General features: G+C 38.3%; 1 protein-coding gene across 1 annotated transcript in view; it reads left to right on the forward strand.

The window, feature by feature from the left end:
• The window catches only part of adamts12 (ADAM metallopeptidase with thrombospondin type 1 motif, 12), a 153,483-nt gene that overhangs the window by 116,611 nt on the left and 22,148 nt on the right, over positions 1-14,724 (forward strand). The window contains exons 15-23 of the mRNA XM_088628774.1: positions 821-1,065; positions 1,950-2,091; positions 2,913-3,039; positions 4,136-4,346; positions 5,636-6,706; positions 8,163-8,315; positions 9,129-9,302; positions 10,132-10,278; positions 13,964-14,117. Of these exons, the coding sequence (XP_088484900.1) occupies positions 821-1,065; positions 1,950-2,091; positions 2,913-3,039; positions 4,136-4,346; positions 5,636-6,706; positions 8,163-8,315; positions 9,129-9,302; positions 10,132-10,278; positions 13,964-14,117 (2,424 nt within the window). The remainder of the gene's footprint in view (positions 1-820; positions 1,066-1,949; positions 2,092-2,912; positions 3,040-4,135; positions 4,347-5,635; positions 6,707-8,162; positions 8,316-9,128; positions 9,303-10,131; positions 10,279-13,963; positions 14,118-14,724) is intronic.

Consider the following 14,724-nt stretch of genomic DNA (forward strand, 5'->3'; position numbering starts at 1 on the left):
TTAGAATATAAATAAGCAAGATTATCAGAGAAAAACAGACAATTCTTATTTGCATAAATATTCAGCACTTTTAGTACAGCAGGCCTAAATCAGCTCAAGGGCAAATTATTTTTTTGAAAGGTCACGGGATTACTAAAATAGTAATCTATTTTAGATATTTAAAATTTCCACCTAGGCATAATCAAAGTGGTTTAACTTGTAAATAATTTCCCTCAGGTACAGTATATAAAGACTTTCAAACTGCAACTCACACAGTAATCCAACAAAGTAGTCTTGAAGACCAAATAAGTCAGAAATACAGTGATAGAGAGGCACAGACACCATTTGTATAAGGTCACCATCCCAAACCAAGCAGTCGAACAGGCAGGAAACTGGTTAGGGATGCCACCTAAAGCCAACAATGTCTACCTCAGCATCTACAGTAAACGCTTATGCAACTTATACATTTCATTTTGTACATTTTCTTTTCAATGTACAGTCAGTTCATATTTGTCAAATATATAATTCAGTGTGGTTTACATGCCGACTAGCATGTAAAACAGTGTTTTTTTTAACTTTGCAATAGGATCATGCAAATCGGAGTGATGTGATAACTGCTAGAAATTCTTCGAAATGCCTTATTTTCAGGGCTTTGGAGGTGTATTGAGTTTATTAAACATGTGGTCAGATTATGGTGAGGATTTGATTTGAGCTGCCTGGGTAATTGTTGAGCACGTCAGTATTATCAGTCCTTACAGTCTATCCTGAAAATGAAACCTTGATTATGAGGTGCTTTGTCAACATTATGACTTTGTGATATTCATTTTTTCATAACCTGTAGGTTATGTGGATGTGGGCGTGATCCCAGAGGGTGCAAGGGATATTGTAGTGAAAGAAGTGGAGGAAGCTGGGAATTTTCTGGTTCTGAGGAGTGAAGATCCGGAGAAGTATTACCTAAACGGCAATTTCATCATCCAGTGGAATGGAGAGTACCTGGCGGGAGGAACGACATTTTACTATGAGAGAAAAGGGAACCTGGAGAATCTCACCTCCCCTGGCCCAACACGAGAGCCTGTGTGGTTACAGGTAAAACTGGGGGAGCATGAAGACCTTGTGGTTCTGGGGCTTGCAAGTGCCTCAAGCAGCCAGGTTCCTCATTTGCTGAGCATACTGGGCTTTCAGACCAGAGGTCTCCAATCCAGTTAGTCTTATACCTCACCCTTAAGCCCCTGTCTCTAAAGATTGGAAATATTTGTGTGATTGGTTAAATAAGCAGGAAATTTGCTAGTTAAGGAAACACTGGTCCTTGAGTGATAAAAGGAATTTGTTGCACATTGTTGCTTGTTTACTGATAATTAAAATGTTCACCTGTTTGAATTCTTACAGCTAAATTGCTCTGTTTTTGAATTGGGAAGATGAAATCATCACCTACCACACTCCTCTTTAGACTGGAGTCTCTGTCTTGTGGTGTTTTAGGTTTGTGTGGTGACTATGCATATGATGGTTTGAGAAGTGTCTTTGTCGGGTAGAACTATTACTTCTGAATGGCGAGTGTTATATCTACAACTTGGGTATTTGATAGATAGCCACTTCAGGAATGCCAACATTGTGAGAAGAAAAATAGCTAAGTCAGCAAAAATTTGAAAAATAAGTTAATTTCTGGTATGTTCTATAGAATTTGGGTGGCTAGCTGTGATTCTCTTAAGCAACTAAAGGTAAGCTAAACCTAATATTTTGTATGTAAAGTAGATGGTAAAAGGTATCAATAACTTATTTCCACAGTCTGTTGGTTTGGTACTACAGTAATCCAATCAAATACTGCTCCTGCTTAGATACACAGTGCTTTTAACTGTGAGCACTTCAGCATGCTGGTACCAGTGGTTTGGTTAGCAGGAAAGCTACAGCAGGTAACCCTTGGAAACCTATGCTGTGTGTAAGACAATCAACAATCAATCAGTTTTGTTTTCTAGCTGCTGTTCCAAGAACAAAACCCTGGGATAGAGTATGAGTACACGATAAGAAACAGTCGTGTGAAAGGAAATGACATCAGTGTTCTAGAGTATAAATGGAAGTATGGTGCCTGGACTGACTGCAGTGCCACATGTGGGACAGGTAAATCCAAGGCGATTTGAAATACTCAGACTATGTTCCTCTTTGATGTTGGCTGCAGGACTCAACAACTCTAATTCTTAGAGGCCATTGCCCTGTGTATTTTGTAGGACTCTTTATATCGCAAACAGTTTAGGATGTTTATGTTGGTCCAAGTAAGCTATAAATGGGCTAGTTTGGGTTGTTAATCATCATTAGAACCTCCTGGATGTTGTTGTTGAGGATCAGGCTTATAGAGACCCTGGCCAGATGAAGATGGCAATTCACAACCAGAATTTCAGCGATTCTGCTTGTACACTGGATGCTATAAGGAAGGGAACTTTTGATGAGTGGAAAAGTTAAAGTGGCTGAGGCAAAGAAAACCAGAGAAAAATAGAATTTCTTAGGTGCAGGATTTTGTGACTCACCACATTAAATGGTAAACTTAATAGAAACACTGTCAAAAGAGTAGTGAATGGTGAAGACTGGGATCTAATCTTTTGACAAACATATTTTAGTCCAGGTAGGTTTTTACTGAAGTGATCTTTTCTGTAACATATAGGAAACAGCATTAAATGAACTGAATACTGTAGTGCATTCTGTGGTATAATATTAACACTTTGCATTTCTTAAAATGAATGACTGTGCATTTTATCATTCATAGAGATACGTATTATAACTTATATTGCTGAATCATTAATTGAGACACACCCTACAATAATAAGGATTAATATAGGTATTTGAACAAGTCAGACTTCAACTGAAACAACAAGATCCCTGAAGGAAATGTGTTAATTGCAAGATATTGTCTGTGTTTTTGCTTCATTTTGCTTGTTTCCTGTTAGGCTTTCAGCGGCAGCCTGTGCGATGCTTTGAGACAGAGACTGGAGTTGTAGAGGAGACGCTTTGTGATCCAGACACAAGACCATTAGACAGGCAGAGAAAATGCAAGACTATGGACTGTCCGGCAAGGTATACTGTAAATCGTAAAACAAAGTATACTGTCAGCTCTCCGCTAAGCAACTCTCTGTTAAGCTCTTTTTAATCAACAAATATGGTCAAAGAGTGTGGGCTCTAACCTGTGTTCCAGCTACTGGTGTTTTGAATCTGAGCTGTGTCTTTAAGTGACTATGACCAGGAATGCCCATGTGGTAGTGTACAATTGGGCAGGGTGGGCTTGACTCAGCTAGGAGTTCTCAAATTGCCAGTGGGATAGCAGTCCTTGTAAACATTCCCACTGCCATCAGTGGAAACTACAGTGCTCCTCCAGTCAATGTCTTCTGTGAGCACTGCAGGGCTGGTGATGTGAATGCAAAATGGATTTGCTGAAAACTGCAGGTCCCAGAGGAAAGCACACAGTTTTTTTTCTTTTCCTTCCTGTGGTGGTACAAGTTACCCATGTGTGGGGGTCATTTCAAATTGGATGATGAAAAAATAACTCAAAATAATTATAGATTACAAATTTTAGAAAGAAAATGACTCTGAATTCGTAAGTCTTAAGCTAGGTATTACATTCCCAAGGCACATGACTTGTTGAAAGTTCTCTAGAAAAAATAGCAATACAATTGCTGTGTATCAGTGTTCAGTGTAAAGACTGCTTTCTCAAACATACATTTTAATTCATTACCGAAGGCAAAACAGCACATTGCCTTTTCTCAAAGGAAAGAGTCACACAGATCCAAACTCAGCTGCAGAATTTCTTATTGGGGGTTCTGTCTGTCAGAGGTGAAGATCCTGCATATTGGTTAATATATAGCGCCAGATAATTGCTGTCTTAAACATTTATATTATCATTAATGTTAGATTTATACAAATGAAATGTGTTGTTTCGCAGTAGTCAGGAAGTCAGTAATGGATTAATTGTACTCATGCATAGGTTTGTGAGTGCAAAGGCAAGCCTGAAGAATTAATTGTAACGCATTCATTTATTATTATTATTATTATTATTATTATTATTAGGTTGATTCCTTGGTTTGTTCTGAACTTTAAGACATGTGAATCAGGAGTTGAAAGTGATACACAATGGAAATAAATCATTTTGAAAATCCCCTCACCTTGTTACTTCCAGGTGGTGGGTTGGAAGCTGGCAGCTGTGCTCTGCAACGTGTGGGCCGTCTGGTGTGAAGAAACGCACTGTGCTGTGTGTGCGCACTGTTGGAGAAGAAGAGCGTGTTCTCCCTCTTACAGAATGCAAACACCTCCTGAAGCCCAAGTCCCTTGTGCCGTGCAACAGAGAAGTGCTCTGTGGCTCCGAATGGGCTGTGGGGAACTGGAGCAAGGCACGTACCGACCCCCTCTGAGCTGTCTGTGTGTTGTGAGAAAGTAAGCCAGTCTCAGCATCCAACTGCTGAAAGTTCAGCTATCGTATTATTTCAAGCGAAATAAACCCTCAGTGGATTTATTGTTTGCTCTGACCTTTATAAGGTCTTTTCTTAGAAATTGCTGGACTCCAATTTGTGCTGGTAATAAGCTTTTTTTTAAACAATTGTTAAAACTGTTGTCTGGCTATATGTTTTGCTAGAAAAGGTCACACTATAAAACTAAAAGTAAAAAAAAAGTATAATAGCTGAGAAATATCAATTTTGCTATAAGACACAAAAAGATAAGTAAAACATAACTGTGGATGGCTGATAAAACTTTGTCACTGTCTATATGTGCAGGTCTTATCAGATTCTATTGAAATTGTCGTATTAGATCTCCTTGGTAAAATATGTTTTACTTTTGCTTACTATGGGTTGCATACAGTCATCCTCCGCTGGTTTTCACCTACCCACTGACTATTTTGCAAACACACATCTGCCATGACCCTTTTTGTTTAACCCTGAGAATTCCAGAAGGCAGCTTCTTGTTCGTCATCAGTCTTTGATTTTCACAGAGCATGACCAGCCCACACCCACTACATGTGAATTTTTGTTTAGTTGTTGCATTTTATATGCAAGGGTATCGCAAATATTGCAATGTGCAAAAACAACAAGTAAGTCACAGACTTTCATCTATGGTACTGTTACCACTCTGTTTTGCACGGGTTCACAAGCTATTGTTCAAATCCCAGCTGTTATTCACTCCCTGCCATCTCCTTGACCCTGTCTTTCAGAGGGATGCAAGGAGAATAAGGCAGGGGCCTGAAGAGCAGTCTTTTTCAAAGTGCCACAGTAATGGTTATCCGAATTCTCAGTTAGCTACAGTAGTTTATAAAACTGCTGCTCATACTGTATTTTTACCTTCACAAAGATAACATGACTGTTTTTTGCTTTTAAAAATCTTTTAAAAACCAAGCCCTTGGCAGTTGAGTTGATCTAAATCTTAGTCTTATTTTTTTGCCATTCCAAATATATCTTGAAATGAATGATTCCCAGTCACTAAACAGCACAGAGGAGACCCCTACAGGTAGGCTTTGACAAACGTGAAGCAGGCATGGTAGATAAATTAATTAAATATATATATATATTATAATATTCATATTAACAACTATTAATAAAGTCAATATTGTAAACATCAACAGATTTATAACTAATTTGCAAAATACATTTTTCTTCATTAATATTGACTTTTCCTTTTTTATTCTTAGTGCTCTGTCTCCTGTGGGGGAGGTGTGAGGTCTAGATCAGTTAGCTGTGTCGCAGTGGCCACAGAAAAGTGTGACCCATCAAAGAAGCCCCATTCCAAGCTTCTGTGCAGCCTACAGAGCTGCCCCTCAAGCCGGAGGACATTCCCCCCTTCATTTCTGAAATTCCGGAAAATCTTCACAAAGAGCTCCCCCAACAATGGAACTCGTAAGCCAAGTTCAACAACTCTCCAGCCAGATCCAATGACAACCACCCCAACCTCTACATGGACTACAACAGCTATGACTATCACCAGTCCATCTGTTGTGACCAGCGTCCTTTCTTTCTCCACATGGGCAAATCCTATTGCAGAAGATACTGTCGACAGTGAGGATTACTATTTCAACTTTATTGTAGTAAAAAATGGAAGCACAAAGGGCATTCCTAAGATCTCTCCAGATAGTATCACCAATCGCAAGGACCCTGAGCCAAATAATGGTCTGGACGAGGATCATGGGAGTACCCCTGACATCATATTTGCAGATAAGCATGTGAGATATACTCCTGGATATGACTATGTAACGGATGATTCCACTTTAACCCGAAAAGATGCAAATGAAGGAAGCCCACACAAAGGCATAAACTCTTCCAGGGATCATTACAGAACTACTGCTCCAACACCTTATACCAGTCAGAGACCTTTGGCCAGGACCACGCTTCCATATCACAGAACTGTTTCAACGGGCAAAACCCATATTAAACCAAGTAACAAATGGTTGACAAGGACAAGGACAGCGACCATGTCACCCATTAGATATAAGACAAAACTGACAACTCCCACTACATCTTGGATGCCTCACTCAGAAACAGAAAAGATTCATACAGCTGTCACTGTTTATCCAACAATTAAAGTCTTGAAAGAGCACTTTAAGAAGGCATCTGATCCATGGGCAACGAGAAATGCCACTGCAGCTCCAGAAGTCTATGGCTCTAGAGATGGACATTTCCTCAGCTTTACAGGAAACTATGAAAACATCCACGGCAAACCTCACATTAGCAGGAATGCTCACTGGGTCATTGGAAACTGGAGTGAGGTGAGTTTTCATATTTCATTTCCTTTCTTTGGCTTTCAGACTGTTGTGGTTGGATGGGGCCTCAGAGAATGAAGAGAATGAAGGAGAAAGGTAAGCATTTGTTCACACTTTAGTCTTCAGGAGATTCTAGGATATTGAAACATTGCCTTCATATGATGATAAAACAACTTGAAAGTTTATAATAATATAATAATAATAAACTTTATTTTATATAGCGCCTTTAAAGGTGGCTTCTCAAAGCGCTTTACAGGATGACAATAACAATAAATAAGAAGACTACAACAATAAATAAGAAGATTTCACAAGATAGGACACAATTATAATTACAACAATACAACAATAACAATAGAGGAGACTGTGGAAGGTGGTATTAAGAAGAGCAAAGGGGTGAAGAATGGAACCAGTTAAGTAAAGGCTTTTCTGAAGAAGAAGGTTTTGAGTCTAGATTTGAAGGAGTTTAGAGAAGGTGACTCTCTAATATCCTTGGGCAAAGAGTTCCAGAGCTTGGGGGCATAGCAGGAGAAGGCCCTGTCGCCCATACAATGTAGACGGGCTTGGGGGACAGTAAGGAGGGCAGAATTTGAAGAGTGGAGGTTGCGAGGTGGGGAGTAGGGCGATAAAAGTTCAGACAGGTATTGAGGTGCCAAGCCATGTAAAGCCTTATAGGTGAGCATGAGGATTTTAAAGTCTACGCGGAATTTGACCGGAAGCCAGTGCAAGAACTCCAGGATAGGAGTAATGTGAACACTTGCACTAGACCTGGTCAGGATTCTGGCTGCTGAATTTTGGACATACTGCAGCTTGTTCAGAGTAGATTTAGATACCCCAGGGAGTAGAGCATTGCAGTAGTCAATTCGAGAGAATACAAATATGTTGATCAGCTTTTCAGCCACAGTTAATGATAGCATAGGGTGTAGTCTTGCGATATTTCTAAGGTGAAAAAAAGATGTTTTGACAGTATGCTGTACATGTGGGTCGAATGTTAAGCCAGAATCGAATATAACCCCAAGGTTTTTCAATTTTGATTGAAGCTCAAGTACAGAGCCATCTACAGACAGGGTTACAGGACTGGCTTTGTTTAGTTATATAATGAAAAACGAGTTTAGTTTTTCATTATGAAATAATTTTGCATTATTTCTAAATATAACAAGACTTGTGAGTTTTCTTTTGTTTATGTACTTCTGTTTCAATCATACATACAACTTTTCTTTCTATTCTGCTACTGTTTTTCTTTTGCTCATTGTATTTGTATCCTTGTTGATGTCCTCATTCAGCTTGACTATTGTTATTCACTCAAGTCTTGAAATCTCCATTTTGCACACATGTATATGGGAAACAAACAGCAAAGGAAACACAGTTCTCTTGACTCATAACACATTTCTTCAAAATGAGCCACAACTGCTTTGCCAAACTGGGAAGACTAGCTTTGATAAAGAGTACCTTGTTCCTCTGATAGTGTTCCACGACCTGTGGACTGGGTGCAGTCTGGAGAACAGTTGTGTGCAGCACTAATAAGGATTCAGACTGTGAAAACATCAAAAGGCCTGACCCAGCCAGAAGGTGTCATCTCCGCCCATGTGCTGCCTGGAAAAGTGGAGAGTGGAGTAAGGTGAGAGAGGCTTTGCCTGACGGGTAATCTGTCCACAGAGAGGCCAGCCGGAGCAACACAAATTCAATTAGCTGCATTGCACTTGTTCGGTCCCCTATAGCCACCTCCTGATACTCTGTGAATTTCAATAAAACCACTTTGAAAATATAAAAAGGTGTCTGGTGTAAACTCTGTTTTTCAAGTGTACCCTTCGGTTTCACAGGTCATTCCCAGGCAAGTTGTTTTTCAGAAAGTACATAACAGTATTTAATAGTTTACTAATAAACTACTGGAATTATTATAAACAACTATGTTTCTAAGTCTGTATCACTTGTGTTTATGATTAATATTTTTTGTACATTATGGGCCCTATCCATGGTTCCTAAGCAAACGTTTTTTCAAAGTTTGAAATGAAGACGTTTTACATATGTGTGTTACTTCCTAGACCAATTTGTTTGAATTTATGATACACAATGGGTACCTGTTCTTTTTTTTGTTATATTATCAGCTTTAAAATGGATAGTATATGCATTTATAACATCAAAAAGTGTTTTATGTTGATTTTGTGACTTGTGCTGAGAATAGTGAGAACCTCTCCACCCCCCATTCCTTTCTGTTCATTTCCACTACGTGGAAGTCCATTTGAAACTGAGAACAGGAGGTGTTGCTTTACCCAAAGGTTTGGGGTAGTGTGGAACAAGCTGCCCAGCCATGTTCTTAAAGCCAATACCTTGGCATCCTTCAGAAAACCGCTGGATGACAACTAACTTCTACATGGGCGAGATGGACCGGAGGCCTTCCTCTTGTTTATAAGCTCTCTTATGTTCCTTGCAGTGTTCAGAAGGCTGCACAGAGGCCACAAAAGTTCGTGACGTGCAGTGCATAGACACTCAGAGCAAGCGACAGCTGCGCCCTTTCCACTGCCAAGCCCTGGCTTTCAAGCCCTCTGTATCTGTTCCTTGTAACCATCAGCGCTGCTTGGAATGGCGCCTGTCACCATGGAGCAAGGTACTGCTGCCATTTATCCTTTCACTAGCCGCAGTCCCTGCACTTCCAGTGTTTGAACTGTACCAAAAATAGCGCATACTGAGGATAAATGACTCCATTAGCATTTCCTGCCTGTTTTGACAGATGGATGAATTCACGGTTATCGAACTGTTATTTGTTAAATTATTCATTGCTTTAGTTTCCTAAATTGTTGATGGTCATAGGCTATATTCCACAATGAAAAGGATTTTCCCCACGGTGCCTTTGTTAAAAATTGCCTCGCAGTCCTTCATAAATGAACAACTTAATTTAAGCTTATATTTATCAGGACTGTTTGAGTCAAGGGATGCTTTTTGATGTCAATTTAATCTTTATCATGTGAGAAAATGTAAAGAAAAAGGCTTGTGGTATACTAAGGATGTGGATTATGTAGTTAAGCATCTACCTCCTGTGTTTGTGTCATATAACATCAAAGGCTTACATTGTTCTGTAATAAACTCTGTGAAGCAGAACTTAATTTAAGTTCTCTTTGATTCAGGAAAAAAGGAAATGCCTCCCCTGCTAACAATAACAATGGCTGTGGCTGATGCTTCCAAAATATGTCAGGATTTGAGAACTAATATTCTTTCAAGTTCTCTATTGACCAAAATCTTTGAGAGGTTTAATGTACAGTATGAATCCTGTTAAAATCAATATCAATATCGTCTTCAAAATAAAACAATTTAAAATGTAGAGCTTTATAACTCAGAGGAAAAAAGATCAGACACCAGTTTACTATTCAGCTGAAGAGCTGCTGGCTTGTTTGACACAAAATACACATTTATTCTGTGAATTTTTTAATGTCTTTTAGTGCTCCAAGAGCTGTGGACCTGGCCTGCGAGAACGCCTTGTATACTGCCCCGAGTACAATCACTGCAACTTGAAAGAAAGACCGAGTAGCACTGAGCCTTGCAGTGAACGTCTCTGTACCAAGTGGGTTGCTGATGCCTGGGAAGAGGTAATTTACACACAGAGCAGAGTGTTTCCCTAGCAGCTGTGAAGAGTGCTAGTCAGGCTGGGGTTTACCTAACTCCCAGCACCTGCATGTGGTAAGGCTGGTCCCACGTGTGCAGGAAGTTAGATAATCTCCATTGATAATTGATATTGTTTTCCCTTGTTCAAAGTGGGACTGTGGAAACAAGAGCAGCTCTTTTTTTGGGGTGGAAGCACAAGGCTTGATTGAAAGCTAGTCTGTACATGAAAAGCATACACACAGAACTCCTTGTGCATGCATGGGCTGTGCTCTTCTGTAAAGATGTCAATAATTTAGCATTGTAACTTGGACTTTGAACATTTATTGATTCTATGTTTATTTTATGTTGGCTATAAATGTATGTTGGTGAATTGGCCACAAACTAGGTGAATTGTCTTTTCCCTACCCTAGTGAATCACTGCTTCTCTAACTGATGGATAAATAATTCTATGGAAATAATTATTAGATCTAAACTAATATTAAAGGATCACCTATATGGAAATAGTATCTTGGGGGGTAGTTAATATGGATTAAGAAATCGTAGTCCTTCCCTAACCAATGTATTAATAATTCACAGAGCATATGCTATAGTGTATTTAGATTTTCAGAAGGTTTTTGATAAAGTTAACCATAAAAGATCAATTCTCAAATTGCAAAATTGCAAGTAGCAGGCATTCAGGGAAACATACGTGTTTACAATTGAGAATTTGTTAATAAATAGAAAGCGGAGAGTATCAATAAGGTGTGACTATTCAAAATGGGGTGATATAATTATGGAGTAGGAATCTGTACTACGACTACTGTTCTCACTATTACAGTATATATCAATGATCAATATTCTGGAATAGTAATCTACTCAAATTTGCAGAAGCTACCAAATTGGGAGGATTACAAAATGTTAATGCATCAAATGAAACTCAAGAAGTGCAGGGTTTTGCATGAAGGTATTAATGAAAATGAAAACTATAAATGTAAAATGGAAAACAATTATAAGAGGTTACTTATTAAAAAGACTAGGTGTTTATGTTGGCTGGTCATTTACTGTTCATCTTTTAGACAATATGGAAATTAAAATTTCGATTTCGAAATTGCGATTAAAAAGGCAAACAAAATTTTAGAATATATAGGTAAAACTGTATAATTTAATTCAAGGGATGATATGTAAAAATTGTACAATTAACTAGTGAGACCTCATTTAGAATATAGTGTACAATTTAGATAGCCGCATTATAGAAAATATACTGTATTACTGCTCTGGAATCAGTCAAGAGAAGAGCAATCAGATATACTGTATTCCTCAGCTTAAGGAAAAGTCATTCAGTGCCAAGATATAGAACAAGTATTAAAAATGTTCAGAAATATGAGGATGAGTTAACCCAGTTTAACCCAGAAGATTTCTTCAGAATGAACAGTGACACACAAACTAGAGGACATCAGTGAAGACAATAAGGAAGAGAAGAGAATAGAAGGCACTTTTAACACAGTGTTACCCATCCATGTCCTTGAAGCTGATACCCTAGATTCTTTCAAGACACCGCCAGATAAGATCCTTGGTTCAATTAGCTACTCTTTATCAAATGGGGTAACCTTTTTGAGTGTACACAATATACAATTAATAAGTTTCATTTAGTAAATGTACTCCCTTTTTAAACAGAAATAATACCAAAGTGCTACAGTATGTGCATTATGAACCTACCATTATCAACTTAACAAATATTGTTCAAATATTGATTTTTTTCCATACCAGTACCAGTGCTAGCTATTGTGAGGCAATTAAATATTAATGAGGGGCTACTAATATCAAAAACAGTTTAATAGTTTATTATATTAATACACGCACAAGAATTACCCACAAATTACAACAAAAAACACAGAGATAGAAAACAGGGTAAATTCAGTTCTTATTCAGTCACTAATCTATGTATTTAATCTGAACATGCCCATTATTGCCTAGCAGACAGACAGCTTACCCACTGTACATGGGCGGAGTGGTGGCTCTGTAGCTAAGGATCTGTGCCTTGACTGGAAGGTTGCTGGTTCGTATCCTGTGGCTGGCAGAGGAATCCTACTCCGTTGGGCCCCTGAGCAAGGCCCTTAACCCAACTGCTCCAGTGGTGCTGTACAATGTTTGACCCTGCGCTCTGACCCCAAGCTTCTCTCCCTGTCTGTGTGTCTGTGTCTCATGGAGAGCAAGCTGGGGTATGCGAAAAGATGAATTCCTAATGCAAGAAATTGGATAGGGCTAAGAAAGCAACATTATACATTATTATAGTCTTTGCTGAACTTAACTTTCTTTCAACAAATAAATGCTTTGTTTAGACTATTGTGCAAAATCAAAGTTATATACACTGTCAGCGCAAACCCCATAATGTTTTCTGACACTATTTTGTGCTTCTCATTAAAAAGCTGTGACGAAATCTGCCCCTCAGCTCAAACATGGGCACTGATGGGGCAGACGTTTGTTACTGCTGTAATTTCCTTGTACATCTGATGTTAATGGGATTTGGGCTGAGCTGAAATGCCTGAAAGCAGTCCTTAAGTCTCTAGTTCTTATTTCATGTCTGTAGCAATTTAAATATTATTGATCTTACTTGCTATTCAGTAAGTAATGTGAATTTTTTTTTATTTATAAAAAGTGAAAAGTCAAAAACACTGCTTATAAAGTCGGTGCAAACTCTTAGTGTGAATGAGTGAGTGTGCTTAGTCTGTCAGGAAGCCAAATCGCTGTCAATTCAAAAAAAGTCAATTAAAGGTGAACAGAAGCCATTCATTACTGGATATAAAGTAAAAAAATCATTACTGTGGTCAATTATTGCATAGACTATGGCATGATTAATTGCTATGCATACAGGATGATTTTCAAAGCAGTTGTGTTCCAGTGAAAAGTATGCTATACTATCTCCTATGTCCAAATAACAATTTCAAAGATTTTTTAGTGCAAATGTATACACAAACATAAATCCTTTACAAAGCTACATTATGACTTTCAAATAAAAGCATTCCTATGAAAATTTTAGTGTTGTATGAAGAGTATTTTGAGACAAAATGATGTCTTTTATTGAAGAGAGAACCAACTCTTGTAATTTGTCTGATAAAGAAAATCAATTCAGGACAAAAAGAAAGAAATTAGCAATGAGATTCAGATTTATTTTATAGCTCCAGGGGATTTAGGCAAAAATTCTATATTATAAAAGTAGTCTTTAAGTTTCTGTTGCTGACTGTGAAGGACAGAGGAAAACAAATATGTTAAGACGTTACCTGATACCAACTACATTGTGTGTGTCCTGAAACAGGTTGAGTTATCCTGATGTCACTTTTTCTTGGAGGTGGATTTGAATCATTTTTGAAAGCTTCCTCTTCAGAGCATTGGGAAGAAAAAAAAATCATTTTAAAAATGCAAAAAATGCAAAGCCTGAGGACATGCGGAGGTTAAAAAAATAACTCTTAGCCTTAAGATCTAATTAAAGAAGGCATATAATTTTAAATGTTCGATTAGTGTCAAAATGTTTATTGTTCATGTGAAGAATGATTGCTCCGTAGCTCTTTTGACCCTTGATTATAAATACAAGTAAGCATTGCAATGAGGTTCAGCTGTGTATATCTAGAAGATTTTGATTCTTGCGAGCAAGAAAGCAAAATGTTTGTTTTCTTGTTTTTCTTTTAATATCAGTGCACTGTTACCTGTGGTGGAGGGGTTCAGCATAGGGTTGTGAATTGTGTGAATGAGGAAACCAAGAATGTAGAAAACAACAGCCTATGTGAGAAGACAACCAGACCAGACAGCTTTCAGAAGTGTCATCTCCAGGAGTGTGAAAAAAGCAAGGGTAAGAAATATATTTTTTTTTCCATGTAGGTGGCTTTAGTAAAAGGACTTAGAACTCTAAGTTCTTTGAGAGGTTTGATGAGGCTGAACATAAGCTGAGACAAGATACTGTACAAGTTTAAAAAACTAATATAGCAGACCTGTGATAAATATATTGTGTAATGCTGAGTGAGACCTTGTTCATTTATTGGAAGAATTTCGTAATATGCAAACAGTGTCTTCAGTCCCTTCTTCCAGTTTCAGGAACAGCTTTATCCTTAGGAGGTTGAAATGAACACGGGCCTAACCTGATAAACACCGGATGAAAGATGGGACTGTGACTGTACCGCAGATAGCATAACATGCGTATCTACTTCATGTGAGGCATTTTGCAGGCTATACCTTCCCTGGACATCTGGGTAATTCGTTCAAAATTTTCAAATTTTTCCAGCTGTCTCTAATCTATATTTTCTCAGTCTTTTTATTGCAGTCGTCAGGTGGATAACATGCTAGAAGTGTGTAGATGTAGCTGGGCCACTCAGTGTTCCTCATTGACAATATTTGCAGCTTAGCAGCAAGTCAGGAAAAAGCTACTTCAGTTTTTGCTTTCTTTGTGCAGAGAGACACTG

The sequence above is a fragment of the Lepisosteus platostomus genome, chromosome 4, assembly GCF_059453375.1.
Source record: "Lepisosteus platostomus isolate fLepPlt1 chromosome 4, fLepPlt1.hap1, whole genome shotgun sequence".
Lineage (NCBI taxonomy): Eukaryota > Metazoa > Chordata > Actinopteri > Semionotiformes > Lepisosteidae > Lepisosteus > Lepisosteus platostomus.